The 18,055-nt window shown below is 38.2% G+C and overlaps 2 protein-coding genes and 1 non-coding gene across 4 annotated transcripts; all 3 read right to left on the bottom strand.

Annotated features, from left to right (window-relative positions):
- Window positions 1-163: 163 nt before the first annotated feature.
- LOC137941605 (coatomer subunit alpha-2-like) lies at window positions 164-6,305 on the bottom strand. 2 transcript variants are annotated; one of them, XM_068787090.1, is made up of 4 exons: window positions 5,994-6,305; window positions 5,650-5,897; window positions 3,981-4,475; window positions 164-3,524 (listed from the first exon to the last, which is right to left on the bottom strand). In XM_068787090.1, exons 2-4 carry the CDS (start codon window positions 5,855-5,857, stop codon window positions 568-570), a joined length of 3,660 nt encoding a protein of 1,219 aa, XP_068643191.1. In that variant the 5' UTR covers window positions 5,858-5,897; window positions 5,994-6,305; the 3' UTR covers window positions 164-567. The 2 variants fall into 2 exon arrangements, with proteins under 2 accessions (XP_068643191.1, XP_068643190.1); XM_068787089.1 differs by having other exon boundaries at window positions 6,008-6,304.
- A 350-nt stretch (window positions 6,306-6,655) lies between these two features.
- On the bottom strand, window positions 6,656-6,735 carry TRNAL-UAG (transfer RNA leucine (anticodon UAG)). The gene has a single exon. It is a non-coding gene; the product is annotated as a tRNA-Leu (tRNA).
- Window positions 6,736-12,122: 5,387 nt separating this feature from the next.
- LOC137941611 (serine/threonine/tyrosine-protein kinase HT1-like) lies at window positions 12,123-16,512 on the bottom strand. The gene is made up of 3 exons (XM_068787097.1): window positions 14,718-16,512; window positions 13,457-13,912; window positions 12,123-12,627 (listed from the first exon to the last, which is right to left on the bottom strand). Exons 1-3 carry the CDS (start codon window positions 15,075-15,077, stop codon window positions 12,400-12,402), a joined length of 1,044 nt encoding a protein of 347 aa, XP_068643198.1. The 5' UTR covers window positions 15,078-16,512; the 3' UTR covers window positions 12,123-12,399.
- Between the last annotated feature and the right edge of the window lie 1,543 nt (window positions 16,513-18,055).

Below are 18,055 nucleotides of genomic sequence, written 5' to 3'. Positions count from 1 at the left end.
ATGATTAAATAAAAGAAAAGTATTCTTAACTCTCTAAGCCTGAAGAGGACACACGGAAGTCTGATACGATAGGCAAGAGTCAAGTGCACAGTAAACCGACAAGCCGCCCATATGAAAGCAAGGACATGAAATTAACTATATCAGAAAAATTTCGAGCAACCTGTTCGTGCAAAAGAAAGAACTAAAGCTCTTCCTCTAATTCCACTACCAACACCACTTTATCCGCATCCACAAATTCATACAGTTTAGTCTTTTTTGTTAATAATGAATCAAATAGAAGACATCCTCTTAATATGATAATGATAGAAACTAATACGACAGGAGCAGGAAGCAAAAATTCTCTGTGAGAAAAGAAGTTTATTACAATAAACAACACCAGAAAATGACAATCAATATTAGATGATGGATGACAAGATATAACAACCAACCCGAAATATTTCCTACCTTCTTTCGCATTGGCGATTCCACAATCAGGAGCAAAAAGCTCCAAGTCGTCGTCGAAGACAGCTTTACTCTTTTGGTCAAGAAACTCATCTAGAATTCTCTCTTTCCCTTTTTTTTTTTTTTTTATCTCATTTGGGAAGGTGAACAGAGCAGACCTGAAGCATCTGCTCCAACTACAGCAAGATCACAAACAGAGCAGATTTGACCTTCAATTGATGGCACAAACCTTGACCCACAATAAGGGCATGCGATGTCTTTCTGCCCCCTATATAGTGGCACGAAAGTGGACCCACAAATTACAAACGGGTTTCTGAAGTCATAGTTCAACTGATTAGCATCCTTCATATTTCTCTCAGTGCAAGCCTGTAGGACTTGTCGAGCCCGCTTAACCTGGGCTTCATTAGTCGGGTCTGTCTCCAAAAGCCTACGTGCAAAATTGGCTGCAGTGTTGTAGTTCCCACCCTTAAAGCAAACGCTCATGGCACTGACAAGCACAAGCCTCAGATGAATCCTCTGGAGGTTGCAGTGAGTGAAGTAAGCTGCCAACTCCTGCTGACGGACAGGGTCATCTTTAATTTCCTTTCTTTTAAGCTCCATCCTTAAGCCCAAAACATACTCTTTCGCTATTGTGATCAACTCCTTAATTTCATCCACTTCTCTCCTTGACTCAACAACAACTACAGGGATGTTGTGCAAAATATTAAGAAAAACCTTCAGGGCTTCACCAAACTTACCCTCTGTGGTGAGCTTGTAGGCACTTTTGAGCTTGTCATCTAACTGTGAAAAATTGTAAACAAGTGTGGGAGGGTTTCGCACATTAGGACTTGAATTTTCAGTCCATCCTTTCTCAACAGCCAAGGGGATCACAGGTGCTGAAGTGAAAGCACGCAGAAATGAATGACTCCCAGTGTGAAGATCCAGGAAGACTGACTTCAATGGAGCAAAGTTCTTTATGCCCAATTGTCGACTCAATAAACGCATTGCAGTATCAAAATTGCCTGCTGCTGCATGTTCACCTGCAAGAGATGACTTCTGAATCCAGATTTGGCTAACAGGCATACCTGGGGTAGGGGCAACAAAAGCTGTGGAGCGGGATACAAGAGTAGTTTTGGGGGTATCAACTTCAGGTGGTAGCTCAAGATCTTCAAGATCCCATCCCCCTTCTTCATCACCTTCTTCATTGACCTCCCCATCTTCAACTACTACACTAGCATCTCCATTTTGCAAGCCATCCACACCAACAAGGTCCAAGTCATCACCCCAGTCAGCCCTGGCATCCTCTTCTTCTTCCTCTGGTTCAGCCTTGCCAAAATTGTCAAGACCACCTTCAAAAATACCTCTTGAAACCCTTAATAAGGGCCAATCTCCACCACACAGAATAGGTTGAGGTGGCACGAGAAGTGAAGGAACCTTCCCTTCAGGAATAGATGGAACATTGTCCCCCAGTTCAGCTGCAATTCTTTCAGCATCCTCGGTCAGCCCATGGACAGCAGCAGTAACATAAGCCAGTGGCAAGTGACCCACATTCTCCAAAATCTTCACCCTCTCACGAACATCACCAAGATATAGGGCATTATGGAACTGACCCATCACATCATTCTTAATCTCAGCTATTCTCAGCATTTTGGAAAGCTTCTCGATGTTCCCTGTGACAAGATAAAGAAATGAAAGCCTATCAAAATTCTTGGTCCTCTGGTAAGCATATTCAACAATGCTAGCATTACCCTGCCGAAGGGCCTCAACACCCAACCTGTACCAGTGATCTTTCTCATCAATTTCCTTAGCTGAAGCTACAGCTATCTGTATATTACCACTTTCTAGTGCTAAGTTGAAGCGAGTTCTCTCATCTCTAACAAAATGAAGGGCCACTTCCGGAAAACCTTTTTGCTGAAGATAGGCAATCATAGCCTGGCCACAGAGCTGGGAGTTTTTAATCATATTCATAACATGGTGATATTTCTCCTTTATCAAAGCAAGCTTGAAGACATATTCTGTTGCATCAACTGCTATGACACGGTTCCGTCCATCGCGATCCAAACAATAGATAGTGTTTCCTGAAACCTTTGTAATGTAAATTGGAACATCAAGGGTTCTGATTATTCCACTGTCCCCGTTTGGAAGGCAATACTTGATGTGGTTTAATGTGGTGTAGATGAATACACCATTATCATCCCATGCTCCACTCTTGACCCTAATAGTCTCATGCAGAGTACAACGATGGACGAGCTTCTTACTTGCAATTATGATGGCATGTTTGCTTAATAAGGCTACGCTTTCCATGTCATTGGACCAAACAACATACTTAACAAATGGTGTCTGAAGATCTCCAAGAACAGTTCTCTGCTGGAGATCAAAGATGACCACCCGGTCCTCAGCCCTACAGAGCAAATTGCCAGTGCCAGCATAGAAAATAGCATCTGCTGCAACAGGAAGAGTGCTTTTCTTGACAGTTTCATTCTTTAGATTCTTCACCAACACTTGGTTGCTACTCTTGTCAAGCACTGCAAACCTGTTGCGTGCCACAAACACAGCAGAACCCCCAAGTCCTCTCTTAGCCTCTTGCATATTATCTCCTCTGCCAGCACTATCTCGTGGTACAATATACAGTTCATAGGATCCACCATCCACATCTGAACAGATCAAAACAGCATTCTCAGTGGGGCTGTAAGATAGTGCTCTCGGCCCCTGGTTCAAGCTGGTTGACCCAGGTCGTCTTATTGAGATAACTTGGTTGTCTTTTTGAGATGAGAACTCGAAAAATCGAAGAAACCGATCTTTGACATAGTATAATGAATCACCACTGAGAGAAAAGGCAGGCCTTTCTCTTTCCAACTTGAAGACAATCATTCCACTATCATGACCAGCAGCCAGAAGGTTCATCTCAGGATGGGCAGCTAGAATCCAGAACCTATCATGCTCCCTCCGAAATGTCTGAACACCTGTTCGTTTTGTGACATCCCACACTCGGATGCTTTTATCCTCTGAGTTGGATACAATAATGTCCTGCCTCGCATGGAACATTACACAAGAGACATTATTCATGTGCCCTCTCAATGTATCCACTTCCCAAGCCTTTGTATCTGAAAAAAAATGACAGTAATAACCAACTGAAAGATATCCTTTTCAAAACATTTTCCTCAAATAAATGTTACTAGGAAAAACAGTAAGTAATAGTAAATATGTAAATCTCAGTGTCTCCAAAAAATTTCCAGTTCCTAGATGTTATTTCGTTTTTAAGAGATAGCAACACTTTTTTGTCAAATTTCATATTGATTATTCTTTTCCATAGAATTAAAAATAACCATAAATGATGAAAATGAAATATGATAATATTTTGAAATTCAGCCGTTAACACTAGTAGTTGCTTTTGTGGTCCTTTCCCAACTTCTCTATTTTAGTGAACCCTGTGTGGAAAAATGTTACAGTTGCTAAAATAGCAGTTTTTTTTTGGTAAAAATAACTAAAACCAAATGAATAACCAGACCATCTTTATATTAAAAAAAAAAGAATAAGAATGGAAAAAATAAAAGTACTACCATTCATTCGCCACAGCTTCACTTGACGATCGTCTGCACCGGACACAATAAGAGGCAAATTAGGATGAAATGCAGCCCAGTTGACTCCACGATCATGACCTTCCAGCACATATTTCACTACAGCATCAACTCCTCCAAACAAATCTGAATTCATCTGACTCAAACGTAGAATGTCATCTGCAGGAGATACCGTCTTCTTCCTAAGAGCACCTATGTCCCAAACACGAACAGTCTGATCCAGTGAAGCAGATACAACAAGATCCTCTTTTGGATGAAAAGAAGCACACATGACATAGTGGTTGTGACCAGTTAAAACAGATATGCAAGTGCGTGATTGCCAGTTCCATATTCTGATTGTTTGATCATCACTTGCACTAACAATCCAAGGGTACTCATTATGAAATTGAACTGTACGAATGTAATCCAAGTGTCCAAGAAGAGTGAAGAGACAACGGTGCATCTTATAATTCCAGACTTTGATCTTGTAATCATCTCCTGCAAAAGCCAATATATCAATATTAGAAATAATACTTTTACACGAAAAAGGTCCAGTCGATTCCTAGCATTTAATGTTCATAATGTAAATTAGTGGCTTTTTTTGAGAGAATATATACTAGTAGTTGGTATAACTTTATGTGTATTCCACCAGAATTTCTCCAGAAGTGTGTGTGATTCATGGAGCTTTAACTGATAGATTTTTATTTTGTAATTTGCATTCATAGAGAGATCATGCAGAAAAATCAGTAGCATGCAACTTTTGGTGTTCAATTCTCATCTGTAATTAATCACAAAGCAGACAATGTCCAGTATGGGCGAGCCAACATAAATCCCCCACTTCCATGACAATCTCAAGTGGATTAGTCAATGCAAACGTATTCCTCAAATGCCATGAAACAGCATTAGACTGCAAGATCAATTTCATAGCGCATTCTTAGAGAACACTTCTCAACCATGATAGAAGTAAATATCATCCTCGAGTTACAGAAAATTAATTACGTTTGGTACTTTCTGATAATAATGTATTGGAATAAGCGTGAAAAGCAATTTCAAGAGGCAAAAGAAAAAACTGCAGATCTACTGTATGATTGATATAGATCTAATCAACCAACATAGAAATGTACAAAGTAAACAAAGTGTCTAGAAGCATGTAACTCAAAGAGTATTAACGCTGCCAAAATTGTTAATCTAGGTCTAGCATATTGCCAGCCAAAATGAGCCATCAACTTTCCCCATATCTGAGCAAGGCATATCCAAAAGGGAGAATCCCAAATGGACACTTCAAAGCAGGCTTTGAAGTAATATAGAGTAAATGGTTATGCATTAAATTGAATATGAGCCAGAACCATCTCACGAAGTTATTCTGGCAGCACATAGGGGAAAGACATTGATCTAGATTACCTTTGCGAGAAGGAAAGATGCAGAAGGAAGCTATTGGAGATGAAAATTGACATGGATAGATAGCATATTTTTCTCACTTGCAAACTATAAACATTCTGCCTTCAGAAATAGCTGAGAAATCTGCACAAACTATTTCACGAGTGACTAGACCTAAATTTCGACACAGATCAACAGTAAAAATACCTTCAAACGTAGTGATCAAAAGTTACCGCACCAGTATCAGAACATCAGAAAAAAATCAGCAGAAAGAAATGGGAAAGCGATTCTTTACCTCCGGATACAAAGAGCGGCTGGGATTTGTGGAAATGGACACCGCGAACAGGCCCGTCGTGCTCATCGAATCGATCAATTAAGGTCCCCATCCGATAATCCCAGAGCTGGATCACGCCGCTGTGGAGACTGGCCAGGATCCATGGTCTCTTAGTGTGAAAACTCAGTCCTTTAACTCTATTACTCTTGGTCTCGAATTTCGTCAGCATCTTCACTGCCGCGGATCAAATCGCAGAATTTCCGAAAAGCCTAGAGAGATAACAGGAGGAATAAGTGGTAGCAGCATCAAAGGAAGTACAAGAGGACCAATCAACAGCTCAATTGAGTGATAAAAAAAAAAAAAACCTGACTCTCAGAACCTGGATCTGGATGATTGGATCCGGAAGTGAGAATCGCGCTCCTATGACGGAGAAATGATTACTGTCAAAATTGTCGGCGTGACGCCGATCCCCGCCGTGGGAATGAGAAGAGGGTGAAAGGAGTAAAGAGAAGAATTTTGTCCCGGATCTGGTTTTGGGAGAGGTAGACGGAGGTTTCATGCGTGTCGCAGATCTGGTTTAGGGAGTTACACTACATGAGGCCCAGTGTGGCAGAGGGTGCCCAAGAGAAGCGGGGTAGAGAGTCTAGAGAAGAAGTACAGCTCAATCAGATTTGTGACCAAATCCGACTCCAATACCTGATCCACTCCACCGTTAAAAACCTAGTATTCAATGGCCCATTTGTTCTTCTAAGGGTACATGAGTAGGTTATTCACCTGATAACGTTTCCTCTTGTTTGAATTTAAGCCTTTCAAACTTGTCCATATACATTGCTAGAAGTTCGACCATAAATCGAACCAATTGAATTGGGTAAAGTTAATGAATATAAAAAATATAATAAATCTAATGATAGCATCACATTGGTCTAATCTAGGGTTGAACCGGATCTAACTTGATTTGATCAAAACCAGCCATGAGAAAAGTCAAATAAGGTCCAACGCTCAATTGTATCAGAGAGAAAAATTAAAATGACAGCTGTGGGATTTGAACCCACGCCCTTTCGGACCAGAGCCTAAATCTGGCGCCTTAGACCACTCGGCCAAACTGTCACTTGTTATTCTATAATTTCCCTTTTAATAATTTGATCTTAAAGATGTTATATTTAGAAACTTAAAATTCAAATGCCCAATATTTTATTCACAAATAAAAATAGAAAAATATTTAAGAATTATTTGAAAATGACAAAGATCAAGTAATTCAAATCCTCACCCTCTGACCGGTTAAACCAGTAATATTGTTACCATTGAAAAAGGAATAAGCAGATCAAGTCTCACATCATCTAAATGTGCTAGCAACACCAACTCGATTATATAGGAGAGAAAGATCTTTTAATTAGCAACTGTTTGGATGGAGTGAATCCAACCATCCGATCGACGTGAGAGAGAAAACTCTTTGTTAAAAACAATTCGCCCATATGATCGAAGGATTAGCTTAATGAAGATAAGAAAAAGAAGAAAACAAACATAATAATAATCCACATAGTTGAGGAAAATTAAACCATTTTTCTTTGTAAAAATTTACATGATTCTCTAGTAGATAGTAAGAGAAAACCATGCAAAATGATTGAAAAATTAAGAAAAAATATAACTTACATAAGGAAAAAAGAAATAAAAAGAAATGTCATCTCCTACAAAGTGGGTCCAAATATGAGTTGTAAATATGAGATAAATACATGACAATTATAGAAGAATAGGAGAAAGATTAAGTATTGATAGTATAATACATTTCTAGTAGCATGAGCTATGGCCATTTTTAACTTGTTGAAATAAGGGAGGGAAGCAGCAATGTAAAAATTATTAAATTCGAGTCTCTTTCCAACCCAAAATGACTAGTCAAGTTAATCAGACTTTTTTTCAAACTAATAAACCCAAGATCTTTCAGCTTAGTATATATGTGAAACTATTCTTGAACACTTCTCTTCAAACACTTCTCTTCGTGTGTTGACTGTCTTTGTAGCTCCTACACAAGGATAGTTAGGGTGGATGCCCAGTATTTGCTTTGATATCATGCTAAGATTAAATTTAGATCCATCACAAATGATTAGCCACTTAAGAGACCTTCTGATTAACCTTACAATTTTACTTAATATTTATTTATGTAGGACTAGTTTTACCGATTCTCCACCTCATGTCCAGGGTTACGCATATGAACAATGGGCCTAATCAAATATGCACAACAGGGATAGTATACAAACACTATGAGGCAATTGAAAAAAAGTCCAACATTCGTCGTATAATACCATGTTAAGTTTGAACCTGACTCCATTCCAAGATGACTAGCCTTAGAAAATCTTGTTTCCAATTAACAAACCCAAGATACATATATACCCAAGTATCCAAGTGAGACTACTTAAACAAAAGTAAGGATAACCAAATTCCAACGAGCTCGTATGACGTATCTAGAATCTTAGTTTGAGTTAGATTCTTACACTTGTAAGGTACCGACTTATTTATTTGTAATTTATTTTCAAGCTCAATCAAACAAACAAGAGAACAATTGTGCAATTTTCTCTTAAAAGAGCTTCTCTAGGTGTCTCTCTCATTTCTCCTTATTGTATCTTGCTCTTCCCATTTTCAGCATTTGGTATACGAGCTTATTGATCAAAAACATCATATTTCTATCGAGTTCTGGCATTAATTTGTAATTATACTTTTGTTAAATTTTATGTTTATATTATGGACATCATTTGTTTCACACTATATTTGACCTTATTTTATTTTTTATGTATATTTTTTTATATTATGCTACAAACTAATTAGTTGGGTATTATGTTATTCATTAGTTACATATTATACTATTAGTTTCAAATTATGCTTAAGTTATGCTCAAATTGTGTTTCTATGATGTTTATATTATGTTTACATATGTTCATTTAGGTTCACATTATGCTTTTATTATGCCAAATTTTGGTTTCAATTAAGTTCGTATTATCATTAAAATCAACCTCAACCAAACTTAGATTCCTATCGCTCTTCATTATCAACCTAAAAACTAAAAGGAAAGGAGGAAACTGACAAAATTATCATGTAACACAAAAATAAAAAAATAAAAACTATGGAGTGGTCCCATTTAGCTCATGGTTGTATGGACACTATTCCATAGCACTTCAACTTTTCAAAATAAAACAAAGATTATTTATCATGAACATAGAATATGATATCAACATAAATATACATAAAAATATATCAATATCAATAGAAAAAAGATAAACCAACCATTAGGGTTAGGGCTAGGCTTTTAGTGTTAAGGTTAGAATTAGATGTTAAGATTTGGTTTTAAGGTTAGGGTTGGGTTTAGTATTAGGGTTAAGGTCAGGATTTTTGGTTTCGAGTTTAGGGTTTGGGTTTAAGTTTAGTGTTAGGGTTAGGGTTAGGACTTAAGGTTTCAGTTAGGATTTTACGGTTTAGGGTTAGGGTTTGGGTGAAGGGTTAGTGTTGAGTGGAATTGTTTTTGGGTTCTAGTACGACATCGATTTCTTTTGTTCACTCCTGTATCATTTAGTGGCATTGCTTTGTTATTTGGTTTGATTCCCAAACATCATCTAGATCCTCATCTTTGCCAGAATTGATCTATATCCAAATTCAAAATTAGATACAAAACCATAACTAGTTCCAAATTTGGAACTGAAACTAGAATAGGATCTGGATACTAAACTAGATCTAGGCACCCTCCTCCCCTAACTTCTAACATGCTTCCTTACATAAAATTTTAATATTTAATAAAACTAAATTAAAAATGACTTACAACTAGTAGAGTAGTGGCATGAAGAAAAAATGGTGGACATGGGTGGGTGGGAGGAAGGTACGAGTATAGAAGCCTAATAGACCTCCAACAACAAATTCCAAATTTCACTGCAACAATTTAAAATTTGTAACAAGGAATTTTGAAATTCATAGCTAGAGGTATTTTAAGCCAGGAAATTTCAAAATTTGGTGAAAAAAAAACCTTTTCTTTCTTGAAATTTCAGTTTTAGTGGAAAAAAGTTACCAAAAGCAAGAAATTTCCTCTCGAAACATTTTCATAAATTTGCTAAGAGAACCATTTCTCCCAAATAAAATAGAATTTTTTTGGGACAACTTTACCCAAAAACAAGAAAATTATTTTTGGAATGTCTTCCCAAAGAAATTTCAAATTTTGCTTGGAGAATCACTTTTCCTAGCGAAAATAGTATTTCAATTGGAAAATGTTTCCTAGTGTAACCTTATTTTCACAGTAAGAACTATTTTTTCAAGCAAAAATAGTGTTTGCTGGGAAAAGAAAGTCTTTCACACATAGAAGACTTCTCCCAACAAACTATGAAACATTTTCTCGACAAATTCAAATTTATTTGGGAGAAGATTTATGTTCATAGCAAAAATTTATTTTCATTAGGAAAGTCTTGCAAGTATTCCAATTAAAAGTTGATTTTTTCGCTTGGAAAGAAATTCCCGGGTATCACAATTTGAAATTTCTGCCAACAAAAGTGGTATTTTGCCAACAAATTTAATTTTGTTTGAAAAATGTCCACTACTAAAAGTGTTTCTTGTAGTGACTAATTAAATTTAAAAAAAATCTATAAATGTGGTAGCAACAATTATTAAACAACAATAGGCAAACAAACAAGAGTAGAGAAGAAAAAAAAATTGGTGAAGAAAGCTTCACAGCTCATCCTTAATTTGGATGCACAATCCACTTCTTCACATTGGATGTGGAGATCCAACAATAACATAAATCTAATCTAAGTCTTGGGCAGTTTTGTAACAAATATTTGATATAATTAACACGCTCTTTACAATTCCAACAAATAATCTACATATACTTGTATATGTCAAATTCAAAAAAAACCAAGTCTCATGATATGTAGTAAGCATTTATATTTTCGAGTTCATAGTGTGTGTTCTAATCTTCAACACTTTATTATGATCATTGATGGACCCTATGCCATAAGTTATAAGGCTTTTTAAGATTTTGTTGATGATATTCTCAAGAAAGAGAGGCATTGTTAGCTTGATGATGGAGGAATAAACAATAGGATTTGTGTTTGATTTTACCATAGGATAAAAACTAAAGGGAAAGTCGATGATTACTACTATAATTAGTTGGAGAGATAGGAAGAATCAGTGTTCCTATGAAACAAAGGAAGAAAACAAAGGCACCACAAGATCAAATGTTGTTAAAGTCATAACCTAAAAAGCTAGGATTTTAAATTCCAATCTAATTTGGAGACTTCAATCATGGGAGGCTAAAAATAGTCTTGAACTAAGTGCAATAGTGATTACCAGCTCAGGTAGAAATTTTCTTTTAGTGTGATGGTAGTAACTAAAGGGGTTTAATGGAAATTGTCAACTAAGACTACCAATATTAGGATTCTCTTAGTGATTTTCTAGTTTACTTGGAGCTTTCTTGTACTGGGTTGATAACAAAATTAATTTGAATAAGATTTTATACTTTAGTTTGTGTCAATATAAGACTCGTATAATTGCTTACTATCGGAATCACATACTCGATCAACCACAAACCAGGCATTTTTCACTGAGAAGCGTTAGTTTTGTCTTACCAAAACCCATGCGTCGGACATAAGACTCGCTTTCCTTTTTGACGATTCCATAGTCATGGAATTGAATAGAAAATCTCAGTCATAGATAGTCTTCTTTGGTCTGCTGCTGAACCAACCAACACTCACCCACCAGTATTATATGTATTATAGATGGCTAGTGCCTTTGTTACTGGACAAGCGCGGCTGCTTGAGAGTTGCAACCAGCAAGATGGACCACCATGGCTCGGGGACAAGGGTGGCCCCAGGTCTAAGTACAACATAACACGGCATGAGGTCAGAGTTGGCTTGGTCCTGGAAGTAGTCACAGTCCATGTGATTGTGTGCCTGTGAAAGTAGCCAGTGAGAAGTACCGAGAACATATTCTCGACAGGAAGGGGGATGGCCCCCGCCGATGTGTTTAATTTATTGTCCTGTGGCTCCATCTCCGTCGACCGACGACCACATTTGATTTGATGAACCAACCACCACCCCGATCCTTGCCTGCCTTTCGTGTTCTAATCTGCTTTCTACACCGATCCTCATTCATGCCAACCCGCGTGAAACTCATGTGCAACTGCCTCTTTCTCCAGTGAACTGCAGCCACATGCTAATCTGCTTTCTACACCGATCCTCATTCATGCCAACCCGCGTGAAACTCATGTGCAACTGCCTCTTTCTCCAGTGAACTGCAGCCACATGCTAATCTAACAGCAATAGGCCTTTCACACTACTTTCAGACAGCAGAGCATCAGAATTTTGCTACCCATTAAAGCTTTACTTGACTCGCCTTTATGGAGTTGATAAAAAAATCAGAAACGAGAGGAATGAGAGCCATCGGATAGAGAAAGAGAAAGATCAATAACTAAAGCAGAACTAATATTACATCACAATTTGGGTATGATGGTCAGAGACAAATCCAGCAAACAAGAAAAGAACTGATATACCGGAATTTATCGCCAAGAAACAAATAGGTTATTTTACAGCAAGCATCATTCAACCACATGAAGCTGAAAGTCAGAAGTGGGATATGGCAACTTGGGAGTGGACTTTTTCACATCCCGATTGAATCCCTTACTTCAATGAAGACATAGCATAAAGAAATTTCGACAACTGTTTAACTATGCATATACACCTAATATATGGTACATATTAAGCACTGGATTTAAGAGAAAGAGCTTTAGGCTTTAATGACACAGACCTAAGTGAAGCAGTGAAACTTCGGAAAACAATTGCTAATAGTCTGGCCCTGAGTGGGCCTGTAGGATGAGAAATACGTTGGATCCTTCTCAAGTGATTCAGTATAGCTTTCAAGAATTGAAACAATTTCCTCAAATTGAGGCCTCTTATCTGGGTTAGTGGACCAACATTTATTGATTAGGTGGCTGAATGCAAGGGGGCAAGTGGCCGGCAATGGTGGTCTAGCATTCTGCATCAACACAAATGTAACAAATAAGATACAAGGGGGGAAATGTAGCCCAAGAATTGAGCTTGTACAGATATAAGAAGCTATTCGTCTGTGTTCAAGTAGTCAATAGCTTTCAATCGCAAGAAGCTTTTGATTTTCACAAAAATCCTGTTTCTTTTTCTGCGGGAAAAGCTATTACATATGAAAAAGTGTCTTTCGTGGGAAAAGCTTCACATTTCATGGAGACATTTAAATAATATAAAACATGTACAATAACATAAGCCTTTGCCATTATCCTTATACTGCTGTATGATTGTCTCCCCAGAAAAAGCCACTACTTTTGTTTACGGGGACAGAAGTATTGGCCTTTGACTACATGGGAAGCTTCTTGTAAGAGGTCTTGAGTTCATACTGTGCAGTGTAATTAACAATCAAGAAATAAAATTTAAAATCAAAATTAAAAAAAAAAAGAGAAACAGAAAATGCTGTAAATTTAAAAATCAAGTCCACTAGCCCATAAATTATACCAAAATTATTAGTTAGGGACAAAAAACTAATGTCAGAGCACAAAATGCAGAAAATATCTCTAGTCCTCATAAACTTGCTCAAGAAAATGGTTGCTCTAATGATGTCCTGGAAGGAGGAAAGACTATTAAGGAGTGATAGAACATCTTATTAATGCCAAATTTAAAATTTAACACTGTTAAAACATGGAAAAGCGTACCTTTTTTTTTTGTAACTTGGAAACTCCCACACAAACATATGGAAGTCTAAAGTGTCAGGCTATAAACTTAGGCTGATTTAGCACAATTTCAAAACTCTTTCAAAACCCCAAACCAGTAGTATTTACCTTCTGAGAGACTGCAAATGCAGCCTGCTCTGGAGTCATGTCCTGAAATGGTGTCAAAGCAGTCAGAAGCTCCCAAAGTACAATACCAAAACTATATACATCAACTTTTCTAGTGTGATGCTTCTCCTTGATCATTTCTGGTGCCATCCAGCGATAAGTCCCTGTGAATCCCTTCCCACTCCCACACTGAGATTCTAAGCATGATATTCCAAAGTCTGCCACCTTTACACACATATCTTCTCCAATGAGCAGGTTCTCTGACTTCAGATCCCTATGGAGTATTCCCTGTGAATGAAGATAATGCATTCCTTGTGCAATATCAAGGGCCAATTTCAAGATCACTTTGTGTGGAAGTGAGTAAGGTTCTTGCATGTGAAGATATTGTCTTAAAGAACCCCCAGCCAAGTACTCTGTGATGATACAGAAGACTGGAGGCTTCTTGCATGCTGCAATAAACTACAAGACAAAGGTAGTTTTGCATTTCAGTGTTACATTACATTTTTCTCTGGCCTAAAGAAAATTTTAGAAAAGAAAAACACTACTGCCAAGTTTTGAGCAATAGTAGGTGCCAGGAATAACCAATTATATGCATGTAATTTGATTGATAACTTTCACAAAGTTCACAACACTCTTCTTTCTCTGCTGGTATGCCAGAATTTACTTGCAGTTAGCTTTTCAAACATAAGCATGTGCAGATGCATGCATATAATGGAAGGTTATGTCATTTAATTTTAGTGGTAAACCTATCTGCCAAGATGCATACATACTACGTAGAGCAAGGAAGGTACAGCATCCAGTGAATGTCAAAAGGAGTAATATTGATTTGGTCAAATGAATAGAGAAACCACATTATACTTTTTATGCAAGATGAAGATCATTGACCCAGGACCTAATGTGTTATACTTCTCAAGAAGACAACCAATTTGTCCACTCAAAGGCCAATGTTTACACGGACAACTGGGGGTTGGATGACTGGAATAATGCTCCTAAGAGACTTCAACCTCTATGCCTTTCATATGTTTGCATTTCATTTAGAAACCATAAAACTGTAAAACTAAGTGTTGCATCAAATTCTGCAAAGAGTTTTTCTCAGACCTGATTACTGAAATTCTACTACACCCTTAAACTAAATTGCATTCCAAGGCCAACCGTGTCTCACGTAACGAACATCCCAGGAAAGTGTAGAAAATATTAGTAACAAGTAAGCCACATTCTCTTTGTGCCATGGAAGGTAATTATTTGACCAGGAAACAGAACTTACAGTTATTATATTTGGGTGCTTTAGGCGCAAGAGCAAAGCAACCTCTGAAGTAAACTGTCTTTCCAGTGCAACAGCCAAGTCCTCATCCTCCTCAGGCTGACTAATCAGCTTAATTGCTACATCTATCTGCTTGTAAATTCCCCTGTAAATCCTGCTATGGCGTCCAGATGCAAACTTTCTCCCTATCAAGAGCTGAGACATATCAGCACTCCATTCTTCCTCTCCTTCCCCTTTGATCTCTCCACCAGAAGATATTAAGTACTTGGACCATGAGATTGCTCGATTATACTCTCCAAGGGAAAGTCTCCTTCCTCTGCGTCTGGGATGCACAATTTGCTTAAAGCAATGGAATGTCTTCATCAATCTAATCCTCTATTCACCAAAAACATCAAATATGGGTAAACCTTTTGCTGCAGAAACACAACAATATTTTGGGGACTACCAAATTGGAGGTTCTAAGCACCAAAGCTATGAAGAATCCTCCAGTCCAATTTATCACAATCAATGTTGGGGAATATTCATTTTCGCCTACATTTTGCGTGACCAAAATACAATTCCAAGTGGTTTAACTAAACGCTATATACTACCGACAAAAACTTCCCTTTGAAGGATCAAAGGCTTCCCCTACATCTCCCCATTTCTCCAATCACATTGACAAAACCAAGAGCTTTTTGAAGGAAATCCGCTATCATGACTCCACAACAACAGAGAAAGTCCAGATCTATCTTTCCGCCTCTAATGCTTCATTTAGGAACACCATCACTCCAAAACCAGCCCACTTCCTAGTCTAGCGAAACTAGAAAGAAGAGGAGAAACGTCTAAATATACTGCTAGAGAATAAGGATTGAGAGGCTGAACTATACATCACCGAGATCCTCTGTCCTTTATCCAGAAAATAAGCAAAACATTCAGAAAAGCAGGCTTCTTGAGACCAAGAACCGCTCCGACCACCTGAAATGAGAACCTCCGAAACACTGTTTCAAATTTCAACTAGAATTCTGTAAAACCAATCGCCACTATTTCAGAAAAAGCTTGAACTCCCTGATGGAAGCTTCTCTTCATTTTACGCCTAATATTAAGAAAAGAAAAGAAGACAGCTTATCGAATGACAGCGACGTTCAGGCTTCCGTCTCCAAAGGCAGCTACGAGAAACTCAAGCCACCCTCATCTTTCAGAAATTTGCTTAAGCACAAAGCCACAGATTCCGCACTATATATGACAGAAGATGAAAAACATGAAACGGTATTACTTCAAAGCTCCTTCTGTTTTTCAGAAACTTGTTTCAACTGAAACAGCAGAGATCCCTCGCGATGCTTCGCTGAAATAAATAAAAGCTCAAAACTCGAAAGCAGCTTCCATGTTTCAGAAATTTGCTTCAAATGCAAAACCACAGCTTCCAAGTTATTCTTTTGCTGAAAACTAAAGAGAAAAATAAATAAATAAGACGTTTCCCGAGTCGAAAATACCGAAAGCTCCTTTATTTTTTCGGAATGTCTGTTTTTCTTCTAAAAGCTAAAAAATTCTCACATTTATTATCTCAAAAGCTGCACGCCTCAAAATCCGCTATTGTTTTTGGCAGTTTGCTTCAAATAAAAATCGACAAATTCATCAAGGTGAGCTTAAACAAAAGAGAAAAGAAAACCGGTATTCCTCGAACTGGAGCTCAGCCGCAGGCTTCTGCCGACGATTGAAACCCTCAGAAACCTTGCACAGAGTCTAGTTCCAGTATTGCTTCCGAGAAATAATGAAGGCAAATTTTCTAGGTTTCTGTAATACAGAGAGAGACACACACACACAGAGGTGCAACGACGGTTTCGGAGGCGAACATGAGAGCATCCGCGTATCAGGAGACAAACGGGGCATCGTAGATGGAGACGTCTCATAATGCAATAGAAACTTCAAAAAAGCCACTTTGACGGCGTTACGGAAAGTGACCCTCGACATTCTCCTTTGATTTCAAAATGACCGAAGCTATCCTTTCCTTCCAGTTTTATTACCTTCAACTCCCTGGATCAGTTTTCACGTAACTAGCGTTAGACGGTGGACCCCCTTAAATTTACTTCCTCTCCTGATTGGACCGGATACACGTTGGATCTCAGATCCGATCAATTTAATAGTTATTATTATTAATTATTAAATACTTTAACAACTTCAATAATTAATTAGGTAATTAATATAACTACGTGTGGGTCAGATTTGAAGGGGGCAACTGCGTCATTTCATTGGCAGGATTGACCGGTGGCTGACGGATGGAGCAGAGGGGCAGGTAATTAATTTAAAGAGGTATTTTTTGTGGCGCTTTCTATTTTCAACCGAAAGTGAGCACGTAGGAAGAGAGAAGAAGCGGGACCCACTACACACATGAGCCGTCCGTGGGCATGTCGGACAGCCGTATGCTTCTTCCGTATACGGACGCCTTACTATAATCGGTTGATTCCTCCTTTTTTCCCGCTTTTTAAAAGCTTCGGATCAAGTTATTAATTGATATTTTCAGAGATAATAACACCGTAACGGCAAAAATACCTACCATCGTAGCTAAAAGCGAGAAACAATTGAATTTTGTTTATGAAAAAAAAAAACACGGATCGTGGTCAGTTACGTATGGCTCGAGGAATCCGTAACGGCTGAAACGCGGAAAGCAGAATATTTTGTCTTCTAGTCGGCGAGGAAGAACGTGGGTGATGGCTGGATCGTCACATGAGAGCCTAATGATTCGAGAGGTTGGTTGCCGTGGGCCCCAACGTCACCCTACGAATCCGTCGCTCCCTCGCTTGACTCGGTAATCGGTATGTTACATGAGTTACACTTCGCTTGTCTTCGTCTCATTCTTTTCCTAAATTAGCTAATTTTTAAAGCTTTTCACCTTTTTTTTACCCGAGGTGAAAAATTGGAGTAATTAAAAAAGAGCAATTATTGACGAATGGATGCAACCCATGTGGAGGATCGGTAGGGGAAACTGCACGGGCCCACTCGTGTATTGGCTTTCACGTGCACCGAAATTCAATTTTAGGATCAACTTATCGTTAGGTTCATCTCTTTGTTTAAAGACAGAATTCAGAAGCATCAGAACCGTGTGAGGGAGAGAGTCGAGAATGATTCCCGGAGCAATCAGGAGATTGACGAAGGAAATCGAGATTTATAATCCAATCGAGCATCGAATTCCGCCGGTCTGCGGTTCAGTTTGAAGATCGGGGAAGTTCTCTGCGTTTTTTTTATTCAAACTATGAGAGAAACCGGACATGATTGATGAGCGATGCCAGAAAGGAGCATCACCTCAAATATCCGACATCTGGATGGATAATGAAACGAGTAGTATCAAAACACTGGTATAAACTTAG

The sequence above is a fragment of the Aristolochia californica genome, unplaced genomic scaffold (assembly GCF_029961685.1).
Source record: "Aristolochia californica isolate CCGP_79_NKW_82.1479 unplaced genomic scaffold, dmAriCali1.0.hap1 SCAF_9, whole genome shotgun sequence".
NCBI classification, from domain to species: Eukaryota; Viridiplantae; Streptophyta; class Magnoliopsida; order Piperales; family Aristolochiaceae; genus Aristolochia; species Aristolochia californica.
Note: the sequence above shows the minus strand (reverse complement) of the source record. Positions and strands in the feature narration are given on the sequence as shown.